At 47.0% G+C, this 14,958-nt stretch overlaps 2 protein-coding genes across 4 annotated transcripts in view; one reads left to right on the top strand and one right to left on the bottom strand.

Moving 5' to 3' along the window:
• The window catches only part of KLF3 (KLF transcription factor 3), a 36,196-nt gene extending 23,135 nt beyond the window's left edge, over positions 1-13,061 (bottom strand). The window contains exons 1-2 of one of the 3 annotated variants that reach the window (XM_082464298.1): positions 12,921-13,060; positions 3,462-3,523 (exon numbers count right to left, since the gene is read on the bottom strand). The gene's annotated coding sequence lies outside the window, so the exon portion shown is untranslated. Of the gene's footprint in view, positions 1-3,461; positions 3,524-12,920 lie in introns of all 3 variants that reach the window. The other 2 variants (XM_082464299.1, XM_082464297.1) reach the window with 2 other exon arrangements.
• Positions 11,977-14,958, top strand: part of LOC309660875 (uncharacterized protein) — a gene marked incomplete at its 5' end in the record, with an annotated part of 123,303 nt that continues 120,321 nt past the window's right edge. The window contains 2 exons of the mRNA XM_082461949.1: positions 11,977-11,989; positions 12,112-13,242. Coding sequence (XP_082318075.1) covers positions 11,977-11,989; positions 12,112-13,242 — 1,144 coding nt within the window. The remainder of the gene's footprint in view (positions 11,990-12,111; positions 13,243-14,958) is intronic.

Genomic DNA, 14,958 nt, shown 5'->3' on the forward strand with positions numbered 1-14,958 from the left:
CCTGACATGAGGGAGAGGAGGAGGGAGACCCTTTTTCACATGTAAAATGCAGAGGACACCTCCTTTGCCTACTTCCTAAAACACTTACCTTCAAGGTTCTGGAAAAAACCAAATGAGATTAAAACAAAACAAAACAAAAAAACTCTTTTTGCCCTCTTAAGTCGTTTATATCACTGAATATGCACACAATTTTTGGATCTATATACTGTACAAACAGCACTAAATTTGTTGGTTCCGATTTCGGAAATGCCAGGTACTTGTCTCCTTGCTAACATACCTAGCCTTAGAGGTCAATCCTCTCCACCCTTAAAAAACTCAGACTAAATTCAGTTTCAAAGATAATAGCTGGGGCTTCCCTGGTGGCGCAGTGGTTGAGAATCTGCCTGCCAATGCAGGGGACACGGGTTCGAGCCCTGGTCTGGGAAGATCCCACATGCCGCGGAGCAACTTGGCCCGTGAGCCACAATTACTGAGCCTGCGCGTCTGGAGCCGGTGCTCCGCAACAAGAGAGGCCGCGATAGTGAGAGGCCCGCGCACCGCGATGAAGAGTGGCCCCCGCTTGCCACAACTAGAGAAAGCCCTTGCACAGAAACGAAGACCCAACACAGCCATAAATAAATACATAAAATAAAATAAAATAAATTAAAAAAAAAAAAGGTAATAGCTGCCTACATCCTGTATGAGATCTTACATAGGGCCTTGTCACTTACTTGACTGCTGTACCATTGCAATAGCTTCCTAGCATCTCCACACCTCGCCTTACCTGGAATCCTTTCCTACGTGCAGGAGCAGCACGGTGGCATTAAGATGATGGGCTCTGTAGCTCATTTTGGTCCAAATTTTAACCCCATCATTTAGCTCATAAAGCCTTCAATAACTTTTTCAAATGCCTATAGCAATAAGTACTGAACCCATTTAGAAATGAATTACACATTAACCTGCTATAGCTTGGGTCATTTTAAGACATTATTTAAATTACTTTCATTCTTTAATTTTTATGTTTTATCTAAATGTAGGGAAATTAGTGCTTTGAAAGACTTATAAGAGAAAAAATCGTCTAACATAAAGCATCCCTTCTAACAAAACCTGATTCATTTTTATTAAAAAAAATTTAAAGGTATGTTTATTTGTTCAGAACTGTACCTAAAAGAGTAACTCAATCACTGATGAAGGGATATTTCTCATACACAAGTATTAGAATTAATTAATAAATGAAGAAGCAAGATACAATTGAGAATACCTCATTTTGAAACTCCTAACTAAATAATGCATCACCGGACAATAAAAAGTCTGTGCAAAATACAAATATCACTATGAACAGAACCCAACTCACTGTCCACTCACATGCTTAACAGCACTTTGCTCTCAATTTGGTAGCTTCTAAAATGACTGATTATACTTTTAGTGATAGTCACAGGATATGGAACGAGGAGGTCATGTGGTGAAAAAAAAAAAAGAAAAAGACACACCCTAACCCTTAACAAGAGCATCTTGGGAGGGGTGGGGCAGCTTTATACACACCTGTGTGCCCATTTTTAAATTTATTAATTCTATAATTAAAACTTTTAATAAAAATAAGACGGAAGCTAAGCTAGAAAGAAACCAAATTTAGGAAGGGAATCAAACACATTAACACAAATCAGGCTTTTGTTTATTTATTGCAGAAAACATCTAGACTCTGTACCTACTGTTTCTATCTCTGAACAGACCACTTTTTGCCACGAGCATTGACCTTGTCTTTGGGTTCTGATCTAGAATCAGAAAAGAGTGACTACAGTGTCTCCAAAGGGCCTTCCATATAACTGGGAAGTAACTCCCGCACTGGAAGAACTGGGGTTCCTAAACTTAGTGGCTTTTGTTAACGCGTGGGCGACTCAGTGCTCTGGGGCTATTACCATCATGTTAAAAGAATGCTAAGTAAACTACAAATGCTGTAGAAAAACTATTACTTCACAACCCTGACAGCAGTCCCAAGTAGAACCATTAGGTGGCGCACTAAAACAAGTATAAAGACTAGGACAGGGGTGGTAAATTGAGTTTGCCAACATCAAGGTCTTTAAACGTAGTGGGTTTCAACTAGGCTCAGGAATTCTTATCACAGAGATGAGAAGGCCCCCAAAAGTGGTTCTGTTTTTTCTTACAACTATTTCCCAAACATTAACACATTTACATCTCAGTTGTGTGTAACTAGCTTAGGAAACATACATTCTAAACTAGCAATCCCAGGATAACACAACTACATTTACAAGAGGAAAAAAACGGCAAAACCGGTTTAAAAAAACTTCTAAGTTATCAAGGTGCCTAAAAGCAAAAATATAGGAACATCACCATTGCCAAAATAATTTTCCATCACTGGAACAAATGTCATCTTCCCCCAACTGTGTTATTTTGCTGGGAAGGGCCAGTACAACTGAATTTTCCTCCAAAAGGAAGAAACAGATTTCCCTTCACACTCTCTCTACTTATACTTCTGACTTTTCAGATGTCAAAAGAAGGCTCAGAATTTTGCCAAAATGCACAACCGCAAGTTTACGTCTTAAAAAGCTTTGGTGAATCATTTACATGAAGTTTCACAAGCAATATAGTTTCGTCTCCTTTTCAGCCCTCCAAGAGGCCTACTCGACAATTGCTTTATGAGGGTACAAATAAGCCGCAGAGCTTAGAAATACAGACAGGCCTTAATGTAAGAGGAGGTTATGTTGCCAGCCTCCTTTGAAAGTAGCTTGTCTTGAAGCTACAGCACATTTTATTACAGAAACAACCTTATAAATAACTGCCCCTTCCTTAGAAGCATGACACAGAGAGAGAGAGGTGTGAGGCAGGGGACGGAGGGGGGTCTGGAGAGAGAATGTGTGCATCTCAAGTCAATTTCTTGGTGATGTATCAGGATTTGCTTCTGACATTGTCCCTTCTCATCTCCTGTTTAATGCACTCAAAGGGTCCCTGTATTCTTCTCCCCCAGCCCCGCCTGACCCTAAGGCTCCAGATTACCTGCCTCCCTCAAAGCTAATCTGTTTCCTAGCCGACCTCAGCCAGGTGTAAGGAGAAAAACAGGATGGTCAAACCAACACACCGTCTGTAAGCGCCCCTTTCTATTCTCCCAAGTGTTTGGATGTTAAAGGAGGGAAGCATGTTGCCTTCCCTCACCCCTTACTCCCCAAAGGAACTTCAGGGAAAAAATTAAGAAAAGAGTTAAAACAAACAAACAAAAAATGTGTGTGTGTGTAATTCTTGGTCAGGAGGAGGACCAGGGCAGGGAGGCAACATCCCTGTAGCTAAACTTCCTTTCCAAAGAAATTTTCTTTCTTTACTTTTGTACCCAAACTCTTCCAAGAGCTCCCAGGAGTTGAATATTTAAAGGCAGCTGCTCTGGCCAGAAATACAAGAGGCCAGACAACAGATGTAAGCAGGCATTTCTAAGTCAGAGCCTCCTTTCAGGACAGCCAAATGCTGGCACCTACCTGGAAAGGCGTCTCGTTTTCATGTCACTCGGTGATCTGTCTCCTAGCTCAGTCTTCTATTGCTGGTGCGAAAGGGAAAACTCCATGGAACACTTCTGAATCTTTGCCCCTCATAAATTAGTTATTTTACATGAAAATGTTTTGTAAATGGGGAAGAAGTTAATTACTTAGTTTCAGATTAACTGTAATGACCCATGAGCAAACAATCCGCCCTCTCCCCTCTCAGCTAACAAGCCACCCAACTTTACTTTCCTGCATCCGCCCATCTGCTCCACCCTATGGAGAGTTGCCAAGGCAGTCTGACTTGTCCAAACAGGACATGGCTTCAGATAAGATTCTGCCCACACCCTGTACTTCGGAAAGACCAAGTGAAGCAATTGCCTTTGCATGTAAATAAGGACAGGTGCAAAGGTAACAACCAAGCAACCTCCCTACACATTTCCAGCTGGGGCCCAGCAGAGCAGGGGCGGGGGAGGGGAAACCCAAGCCCATACCCTTTGGTAAACTCTCAAGTTCAATGCCACCTAGTTAGTGGCCTACAACATCTTTCTTAAAGAAATTTTAGCGAACACTCATCATTTTCCTTACTGAGGTTACATACTCAGTTTCATCCTTCACGCTCTCGGACAATTTTGTATTTTAGTTTTAAGGGCGAGCAACCTCAACTCGATTGAAAAGCACCTCTAATGTGTACTCCTGCTGTGTACATGTCTTACAAGATCTGCCTCAGCCCTCAGTCTTCTTCCGTGAAGTGTTATATAATCAGACCCAGAAGGGCTGCGTGAGGCCACTGCCTCTGTCTGCCTCTCCGCTGGGTGCCCTATCACTGGAGACCCACCCTACTCCACCCTCAGGGGCCTCCACCCATGGGGCCCCGCCCTGCCGGGGGGGAGGGGCCCTGGGAGGGACCAATTGGCTCAGGTCAGCTGCCAGTTCCTGGAAATTCCAGCCTGAGCAGCGATGGCTGGAACCTTGCAAATAACCAGAAAGAAGTGGTGGTATTTCCCCCAGCTCCTGAGGATGCTCCATTAAACGTTTATTTCAGAGCCACAGAACCTCTGGATGTGGAAATGAGCTAATACCGCCCTCTCCCTTCAAAAGTAAACAAACAAAAAAGCATTTTGCACCAGTGCTATGTAAGAGAATTCATCCCGTCCCAAACGGAAACCCTCCTCCTCCTTGCTCCCCTCCCCGATTTGCCTTATCTTCTCGTCACTCACCAAGGAAACCTAGAGGTCATCTTTTAAGCCTTCCTCCCCAACTTTTCTCTCCACATCTACTGCTGCCACCAGGGGGCCAGGCCCTCAGTACCTCAAGACTGTGTTACTGGGGTCTCACCTCCACTAGTCCATTCCAGGATGGAGAATCCATCCTGACCCCCTGCCACCTACATTTCTCAAAGCCCTCTTCTCAGCTGGTCTTTCCCAAGCTCCCAAACCTTCCTCCGACGGGACCCGCAGGGCTTGCAGAGTCAGTTCAAGCACCAGGCTCGGTGTCCCCTCTCCTACCAGCTGCCCCTGCTCCACCAGGCGCCCTCCACGCTGGCTGCCCTGTCCCCCGCCTCCCCACCCCGCCTTTGTTCATTTTCGGCCCTGACGCTGGGCAACCAGGGTGGAATGCCCGTCCCCTTCCGGCTTATCTAAATCCTCCTAATTCTTCAAAGACCAGCTCAAGGCCCTCCCGACTCGGCGCAGCCAGCTGATTGCTCCCTGACCAATCTGAGGCCACCTCTTCTTACCTAGATAGGCTGGGCCTTTCTACTTTACTAATGGTCTGCCCAGGACCACCACCCGGACTGGGAGCACCTGAGGACAGGAGTGCTTTACACCTCCTTAGAGGGGCTCCCTCCCTGTTCCCAAAGGAGATCAGGAACGTCCACTAAGTCAAGTTTTTTGCCAGGCCGAAAGGAGTGAATATAAAAGCACTGAGCCGGTATGAGGAGTCCCACAGTCACTTCCCTTTCCCTTCGAATGCTCTTGAAATCTCCCTTAAATAAACAAACAAACAAACAAAACCAAACCTCCCTTAAATAAGTAATAGGAGTAACGGGACCTAACCTAAAGGAAACCTATTAAACCAAACTTCCTCAAAAAAAAGGAATGCTCCTAACCTTAACCTTGCCTGTTCCGGGTCCTCCAGAGACCTTATCAGCATCATCCTCCGAGTTTTTTTTTATTACCCACCCAGAGATCTTCTAAACAAGTCTAGTGTCAAGGTCTCTACTCTTTTTTAAAACCTAAAACAGGGGGGGAAAAAAAAAAAAAAAGACAGCAAGAGAGAAGAGAAAGAAGCGACTTCAAGGTGTGTGTGTGTGTGTGTGTGTGTGTGTGTGTGTGTGTAACAAACACTAGGTTTGTTATGTTTTAAGCCTCTTCTATTGACCAAGGAAAGCCAGAGGCTCAGTGATGTCACAGGTTTCCTACTGGCACTCTCTGGGTGCTGTTCTTTACATGCACTGTGTCATTTCATTCCTATGAGGTGGGGAGGTACTACCTTCCCATTTTACTGATAACACCGAAACAGAGAGGTAAATTAATCTGCCCAAGATCACACAGCTGGTAAAGTGGTAGAGCTGGGATTCGAAGCCAAAGTAGTCAGACTTCAAGGCTGGTGGTGGACTTGGCACTCCACCCTGTTGTCTCCCTGGCAGGGGACAACACACATCAAGAGTGGGATGGAGAGTTCTGCAGACAGGTCTGTCATTCGGGGATCTGGAACCAGGGGCAGTGTATTTACAGCAGTGGTGACTTCAACTCCTTCCCACTGGTCCCTGATGCCTCCCCCGTCTCAGTGCATGCCTGGACGCAACATCAAAAGACACATTCTGAAGCCCCCGAAGTAGCCGATTATTCTTCCTAGCCGGCGCATCCATAAAACTGTTCAGAAAAAACTGGCAGCTTCACCCAAGTAAATACGGAAATCCTCATAATAACTGTACAAAGGTGGAAGGGTCAGGTCCTCGTCCCCATTTTAGAAATGAGGAAATGGAGGAACAGAGGTGAAAAGACTCGCCCAAATTCACAGAGCTGGCTGGAGCTGCAGCCAAGAAGCGAAGTGTGTCCGCTGCAGACCCACGGCTCTTTCTGTTCTGCTCCACTCCGTGCTGTGGGACTCACTCTGAAGCAGAATCATCTTATATATAGTTGGGGCACTCCCCTGGGGCCAGGGGCGTGGGGCGTGTGCGCCATACTGGCCCATGGAAGGCAGTGCCATGGGGAGGTTCCAGCGGACAATTACGATTTCCAAGTGACTCTTCAGGTTAGATCCCTCTGGACCTACTCCATCTCGTGGCATAACTGAGAAAAATGACTGCAATCTTAGATTAGCTCTAATGCGTAGGTGCTCAATAAATACTTGTGAGATGAACAAATGAATGAATGTCAAACTACCCTTCTTACATGCTAGGATAAAATGAAGGGCAAGGGCCTCAGACTGACTGTACACCAGGGGTCACACAAGGAAAATTTGCCCAGGGGCCAGTGCAGCTAGCCTTAAAATCATCTTCTAAAACCTGAAACGCAAAGTAAATGTGAAAACTTTACTCAGGAGGCTCAGGAGACAAAACACCCTTGTCTGGAGAACTAAGTGGAACAGGAACTTGAACTTCCTAATGTTAGCGGTTTGGGGGTGCAAAGCTTTGGAAGGTACCAGGGTGTAAAGTGCAAGAACAAATAGAAGAGTGGATTTCAGTGATTAGACTCAGAGAACAGTAGTTAGGAGAATGAAGAGCATATGGGACAAAGGAGAAAAACCCCACACTGGATCATAGGTCGCTCTCCAGGGTAGAAGGCGCTGACCTCAGTGTCTGCTGGACCTCTTCTGTCTAGATTTGACCAAACTCCACTGATCTGGGTTGAGACGCTCCAGGCCATCCCTGGAGAGCCCCAGGCCTTCTAGAGATTGGCAACCATCTTAAGCATGTCCCAGGTTAAGCTGGGCTCCTTCAGGGTCCTCTTGGAAGGGGGCTGTCTCAGGAAGCACCCCCTTCCGGGAAGAGAGTAAGAGCTAGACCCAGGGTTACATGCAATGCATGGGCTGAAGGGCCACTTAGATTACTACATTCAGTCTCCAGCTCCCCTTTATAATGAGATGGGGGAAGTGATAATGTATTCGGCCTGCCAACACAAAGGAATGAGTTTCCAATAGCTCTAGGAACCTGCTTTGCTAGAGAAAGAAACTTACTATTAAATACTCTGACCAATAGAGACAAAATATGCTGATAATTTTTTCTAATATGCCATTAAACTATGGTGACATTCCAGAAAAAGCACAGAGCCAGTTAAAAGGATATACATAGAGACATACATATATATGTGTGTGTGTATATATATATATATGTGTGTGTGTGTGTATATATGTATATACATACATATATTTGCTGTGGGAAAAAACAGTCCTAGTTCTGGTTCAGAAACTGTGTCTATAGCATTGTGTCTCTTATTGCTACTAAATTTCAAGGAAGGAGAATTGAGGGGGGGGAAAGCAGGGCTACCTTCCTTAGACAATGCCCTCTCTTATCAGGGCAGACTGCTGTCTGGTTTCCTGTCTCGAGCTCTGGCATTACTGCTTCAGATGAGAAATGGGGTCTAAGAAAGGGACAGATCAGGCTTGAAAATGAGAATGCTAAAAGCCATCATAATCCTTCCCTTCCAACTCACTCCATCATGAGTTTTGGCTGGAATACTACATATTAGCAAACCAGATATCAATTGTTTTATGTCTCTAGGATTTTTTTTTTTAAGCTATAACCAATGATAACTGAAGCACTTCAGAAAGAAACCCAATTTCCAGAATAATGTAATTCCTGATATTTAAAGGATGAGGTCGCCTGTATTTATTTTTCTTAAACACAACTGGGTGTGAAAAGAGAGTAAGAACCACTTAAGAAAGCTGTTCATTTTATAGCAGAAATGTTGATTTGGACAAATTAAGAAGGCAAGTATCTAAAAAGGGGGGGGATGGAGATAAATGATTTACATGGTTTAGAGATGAAACTATTGTGTTCACCTCCCTCACTTTTTTGGTAATTATAATAACTATCAGACTGGTACAATTTTCCCCAACTGTTTAGCTTACATTTAAAAGCTTGCAGAATTTTTCCTGACAGAGTATATTAGATCCTTATCATCTCTATTACCACCTCCCTCTCCCCACAAGTAGGGAGGAAAGAATGATTTGGGGTAAGCCAAATAAAGACTCAGTCTACCAAATCTAGTTGAATTGTTCACAACTTTGGAACTAAAACAAAAAAACTTACTTCAGTTTGGGTTACTTATGAATTTAGTTTAAAGGCCTCTTGTCCTACAAGCGGCTTAGTATTTCAAGTTTGCTTCCTCCAAAGAAGAAAGGAAAAATCTTATTGAAACTTTCCAAACGCCCATCTTTTTTCATGGAAGGTTGTCAATATCCTACTATTTGACCCTAGTAGCTTTCTTAATAGCATATTGTGTATTTCCCTTTTATCCATCAAAGAAAAACGTGATGGGAAGAGATGTTAAAACCAAAGCATTATTATTATTATTACCGATTTGGGTAAGAATAGATAGGGCCTGATGTGTTTCCTCAGCAACTCTTTGCATTAATTCCATTAGAGAACACTGTAGATAATTCCTTTAGATTTTAGAGAAAATCCCCAAATAAGACATTTAAAGGAGAAACTTGTCAAAAGTTTTCTTTTCCAACTTTTTTTTTAAAACTTCATTTCTGGAGAACCAAGAGAAAAATAGTTTGTTAAAGTAGGTTTTAAATGGTTAACCCAGAAATTTGCTAACTCACAACTGACAGAATATACCAAAAAAAAGGGGGGGGGGATTATGAGAAAGTTGTTACCGTAAAACAATAAAAACAAGAGCATTCTCCTTCTGTCTTCAAAATATAAGGTTAAAAATTTCCAAACTATCATTAAATAAACTTATTCCAGTTCTCCTTTTCTTTGAGCTTTTTATTCTTAGAGCAGTTTGGAAATCAGATGTAGCATACAGTAAAATCTTTGTCCTTAAAAAGAAATAATCCTGTAGTACTCTCAATACATCTTATGTTTTGCTTCAATAGAAGATTTCTCCCTTAAAACATAAGCAAGACTTCCAAGTCAGTCCAAGCTGCCAAGGCTGCTTGAGTTCTCCATCCCATTAAGCCTCCTGGGCCTTGAGTGTCCTGTGTTAAATGCAAGACTGAGACACATCCTTCAGATCATGCTAGATCTTCTAAACTGTAAGGTGGTAACCCCATCCAAAATTGACAGCTTCAGGGCAAAATGCCTATCTCAAAACAAGAATGAAAAACAAACAAACAAAACAACCTCCTTTAGATTTCTAGCCAACATGCACACACATTTCTTAAAATCACAAGTTGGCAATGATAAACTAAAAAAGGTAAAAGTATTTATTCACCCATATAAACACATGGGAGCAAAGGGTGTATGTGAAAAGGTTAACTGACTTCTCATTATGACATAACACAGGCATCTTAAGCAATCATAAGTGTGTAGAGACATGATAACTCCCTGGGTGGGGATAGGGAGTTTAGGGGCAGGGACCATGGCCTGGTCTGGGCTACTGATCTACCAGAAAACAGCCTGAAACAGGAAAGAGCACACATATGCCACTTGGAATGTATGACGCAAACCCCAGCCTTGAAACAAAGAACAGGAAACAGCTCTGCTGGCTGTGCTGGAGAGAAAGCACAGAGAAACATTTAGCCGGCCCTCCCTGACCCTATATTCATGAGCAGCTGGAGTTTTTTAAGACAACAACAGGGGGGTGGAGGTGTTTGTTCTATGGGTGTGAATAATAACACCAGCTTTATACAGGGGACCTGCCCTATTTACAAATAGGAGCTTCCAAATACAGTAAACACCGTAAGTGAACATGTGATTTTATCATATTCAAGCAGCAGAAAGCTTCCTAATTAACACCAGCCTCCCTACCAATTTCTTTTGTCTCTTTCTCCCCCATCCTAATGGCTGGTCTCTAGCCACGATCAAATTCTGGGTTAGGGTAATAGGGTAATGATCACTGTGCAGCCTCAGAGCATCAAGAGGAAAATGAGACAGCACAGCTGCTGAGAATTCAGTTGACACTGGGGTCACCCCACATAACCGAAGTGGGACCAACTCTAAGTGTCCCTGAGCCACAGAACTAAATTCTAAGATGAAGAGTGTGGGACATCTAGAGTCACCCCAAATTTTCACTGTCTTTTTCAACTGCATAGTTACAAAGATACTTCCACACAGCTGCACATCTGTTCTACATGTACACACATCTACAAAAATCCACCTTTTGAGAATGTGATTCTGTTCCTGGTATTTCATTTAATCCAAAATTGTTATACAATCTGCAGAGTATCAATTTGTATAAGACATCCTAAAATGTCTATTTTTCCTTTAGGTATTTTTAAGGTAGCAAAATCCACTCACTAGTCCTTTTCTGATTTTTCTCTTTATTTTGTTAGCCAGTACTGTTTAACTCAGGTTTCTATTAGCAGAGATTTAAGAATCTGTGTGTAGACATAACTACAGGTAAAAAAAAAAAAAGAAAAAAAGAAGAAAAAAAAGGCATCACTGTGTCCATAGCAACCAGAAGATTGGGTTTTAATTTAGAAACTTTGCAGTGAAAAAAACAATAGCTCTCTCCAAAGCTATGTTGTCATGTTTTACATCTGACAAGGTTCTGTGGTCTAAGCAGTTACTTTTGTTATTCTCACGTTAGGATTTTCATACTTGCATTCTTCATGCAAGCAGAATGCTCCTTACAGTCTATCTTCACTGACCTCACCCATAGTACATCAGGCTGCTTTCTTCTAACAGTTCTGCAGCAAACCCCACTGACTGTAGAAATTGAGATATCAGCTTCTCTAGGGAGCTAAATGAAATTAATCAAACATCCCATTTCAGGTTCTGTTAACAGAATAAGGTCAACTCCCATACTCCATGTTTCAAGTCAGAAGAAACTCATCCACTCTTTTAAAGATACTACTAACTCACAAAATTTTGAAGATGTCAGGGTTATCAAACTGTTTTTTCCCTAGAAGCAAGTCTTCTCTTGGGCTAGGCAGATTATCATCCAGATGGATTTCTCTTTTAAAAATGCTCCTCAGATTCATACATAAAGCACTCAGAAAAGGACAGCACAAAATTGTTCTGTGGAATAACCTATAGTGAACAACTGCCCTATTCCCCACTTGATTTTGCTTAATAATTACAGATACTAAATCTAAATGAAGTCAGAATACTACTTCATACTTTTCTCCATATACCAGATTCTTGTGAGAATATAAATACATTTAAAGTGTCTTGGATGACATTAATGGAAAATTCATTCTGGGTAAAAAAAAAAATTCAGTGTAAAATGTTTATTTTAGTGAAATACAAGAAGGTGACCAATTACCAATTTCCGTTTAACCTGACTTAAAAAAAAGAAGTCTCATTCACACGTTCTTCATCTAGTATTATTGTATATTGCTGTAAAATTTAAAGCAGCGCAGAGTGTTCTCTCTTTTATCTGTCAAAGAAGTAGCTATGACAATTCCAGGTATTGTCTGCCATCTCCAAAAAAGCCACTCGGAAAGGTAGGTCCCAAGGGTGCGGGTCCAGGGATCCGTCCCTCGGTCCCCACCCGGCTCGGGTCCCTAACACTGCGGGCAGTTGCCTAAGGCGTTCTCCGCCTCCAGCCACGCTGCAATCCTTGCTCCAGACACTGCGGCAGGTTCTCCTTGCACCGGAGGAGGACTCTCCAAACCCGGACAGCTCTTTCTCCTGCCCTCGGGAAGCCAGACGCCCTGGCAGCTCCTGGGCTCCAGCACCGAGACTGGGATGTTTGCCTCCACTCCCAATCTCCCCAAGTTTCTTCCCAGAAGGCCCGCGAAGCTGCTCCAAGTTTGCTCCGCCGGCGGGTGAGCGGCAGCACGCCCCGTCCGAGGAGGGGGGCTGCTGGGGGCGCGGGCGGGGAGGGGGAGGGGGAGAGCGCGGGGGGTGGGGGACCAGGAGGGGGAGGAGCAGGAGCGCGCGGCCTCTGCGCTACCTTTCTCCAAACAACGTTGCCACACGCGGAGGGAACTGAGATTTCTGGGGCTTTGGAGGGAATCGCGGGCGGGCGGGCGAGCGGCTGTCGGGGGACCACACAGGTGAGCCCCCGCCCGCGCCCTATCTGGGGACGCGGCGGGCGCCGCCAGCCTCGCTCCCCGCACCCGCCGATCCGCACGGTGGCTCTCCCCAATCCCACACTTTCCACCGCTGAACCCGGGGGCCCCCTCCTCCTCACCTCCTCCTCCACCCTAACCCCCGGCTGCCAGGAGCTGTTGCACTTTCCCAAGCCCAGGAGCGCCCCAACCTCCGCGCTGCACCCCCAACCCATTCACTGCGCGCCCCCCCTTGGGGGGGAAAAAAAAAGGAAACCGGACGAGCCGAAAAGGGGGGCAGCGGGAGTCGGGGCGAGAAGGAAAGGTGAGGGAGAGGCGACTTACTTTTCGAGGCGCGGTGCTGAGCGCTGCAGGCGAGAAATAAAGGCCCGGATCCGGGCTGCCTGGAAACCCGCGGATGCAGTGGTGTCAGCGCTCCAGTCCCGGCGGCGTTGGCGGTGGCGGCCGCAGGGGACGGGGACGGGGACGGGCGCGCGTGCGGCGGGCGCGGCTCGGCTCGGCTCGGCGGGCGCTCGCGCTGCGCTCCAGCTCGGGCCCCGGCTCCGCGCGGCTCCGCTCCTGGCTCTCCTCTGGCTCCTGGCACCAACTCCGGGCAGTCACATGACACCGGCGCCGCTCGCTCTGCGAGCCTCCCAGGGCTGGCGGGGTAAGTAGAGGCTGGGACCCGGGGTGGGAGGGTCAGGGAGGGGAGAGGGAGCCGCCGCGGCCGCCCGGGCTGGGCGGGTCCCCACCCACTTGGGTGGAGGCAGCCGCCGGAGGGGTCGGCCGAGTCACTAGCGCAAACACGCACCCCGCCCTGCGCCCTTCCCCCGCCACCCTCGCCTCCCGCGCCGCCTCCGCCCCGCCCCGCCCAGTCACCCGGGGACGGCCTGACAGACACTCATTATTCCCCGGAGCCGGGCGCCGCCCCGCCCGCCCAACCTGTCCCGCGAGGCGCGGTGCGGCCGTGGGGCTGGGCGTGCGCGGCGCGGCCTCCGCCCTCCGCCCGGCCCCGCGTCCCCGCCCTGAAGCCCCCGCCCCGGAGTCTCCTCCCCGCAGCCCTCCGCCCTCCGCCCGGGAGCCCGCGGCCCCGCCCGGCCCGGACCCGCCGCCGCGCCGCCGCCCGAGCCCGGGGGGAAGGAAGGGCGGCGCTGGCCGCTCCGGGCGTCACAGCGCTGCAGCCCGCTGCGCCGCTTCCAAAACACACAGCCGGGCTCGCGGGCGAGCCGAGGCGGGGGACCCGGGACGGTCGGGGCCATCAATCAGCCGGCTCCGGCGGGAAGGGCGGCCCCGGGGCGTGGCGGGAAGGGCTGGGCCCCGCGCCCAGCGCGGCCCCTCCTGGGCCCAGCGCAGACAACTCTCTTAAAGAAAAAGCAGAAAAAGGCACCGCTGGTGAAGCAGCGGGTGGACCCGGGCGGATTCGGGAGAGAAAAAGCGGCGAGGAAAGGGAGGGCAGTTAGGGTGACTTCAACCCTAAAATGGTCCAGAGTTTCCAAGGTCGTTAGCCATCCTCTGGCACGCTTTCTTTGTGCCCGGGGGCGCCGGGGCCCCCTTGTCGCCCGCTCCACGGGGGTGCCGCCCGGCAGGGTGGTGCCCCCGCCTCCCGGGACGTTTCTCTGAAGACCGGGAGACCCTCGAACAAACTTCCCACGGCCGGGCCTGCAGCTGGAGCGTAACGGCGACGGGCTCAGCGGCATTTGCTCAGCCAGGCCTGTCGGAAAACTTGGCAAAGTTCGGTCCAGATCCTCCCGCCCAGAGGGAGAACTCGGGGCGAGCTGAGGGCTCGGAGCGGCGACCTTTCCTTTCGTGTCGCCTCCCTGGGACCGAGCGCGAGCGTCCTCGGGGGACTTAACAGGAGCCGGGAGGCGGAAACTCGCTTTCTGTCCCAGCCAGGCCCCTGGGAGGACTTTGGAGAGCTTGGTGCCCAAGTTTAATGCTTTTCGAGTTTCTTTTTCAACAGTACTAATGTAATAAAGAATGCAATAAAGAGAACAAAGGACAAATTGGTTCAATTGTTTTAGTCCTGTGTACTGTTTTAAAATGCCCCAGCTGCAGTCTATGGCTTGTTATCGCTTCAAGATGTTTTAAAGTCCCTTTAAGTTCACCATTCTCACTTTGATGCTTCATCCAGGCATGGTACTACTTAAAACGTAGAGATAGAGTATATTCGGAGCCTCAGCATGTAACTACACAGTATTATAAAATTAGTACTGGGAAACCTCAAATAGTGAAATTGCTTGTTGTAAAAAAAAAAAAAAGCATATACATAGAAGACCACGTGGAAAACACCCAGAATGGACACCGGTTTATGTGCCATCATACTGTCCCATAAGATTAATCTTTAAAATGTAAAGGGACGAGGTTTTTGTTTGTTTGTTTTAGT

Source organism: Balaenoptera physalus (genome assembly GCF_965194825.1).
Source record: "Balaenoptera physalus genome assembly, chromosome: 5".
Taxonomy (NCBI): Eukaryota; Metazoa; Chordata; class Mammalia; order Artiodactyla; family Balaenopteridae; genus Balaenoptera; species Balaenoptera physalus.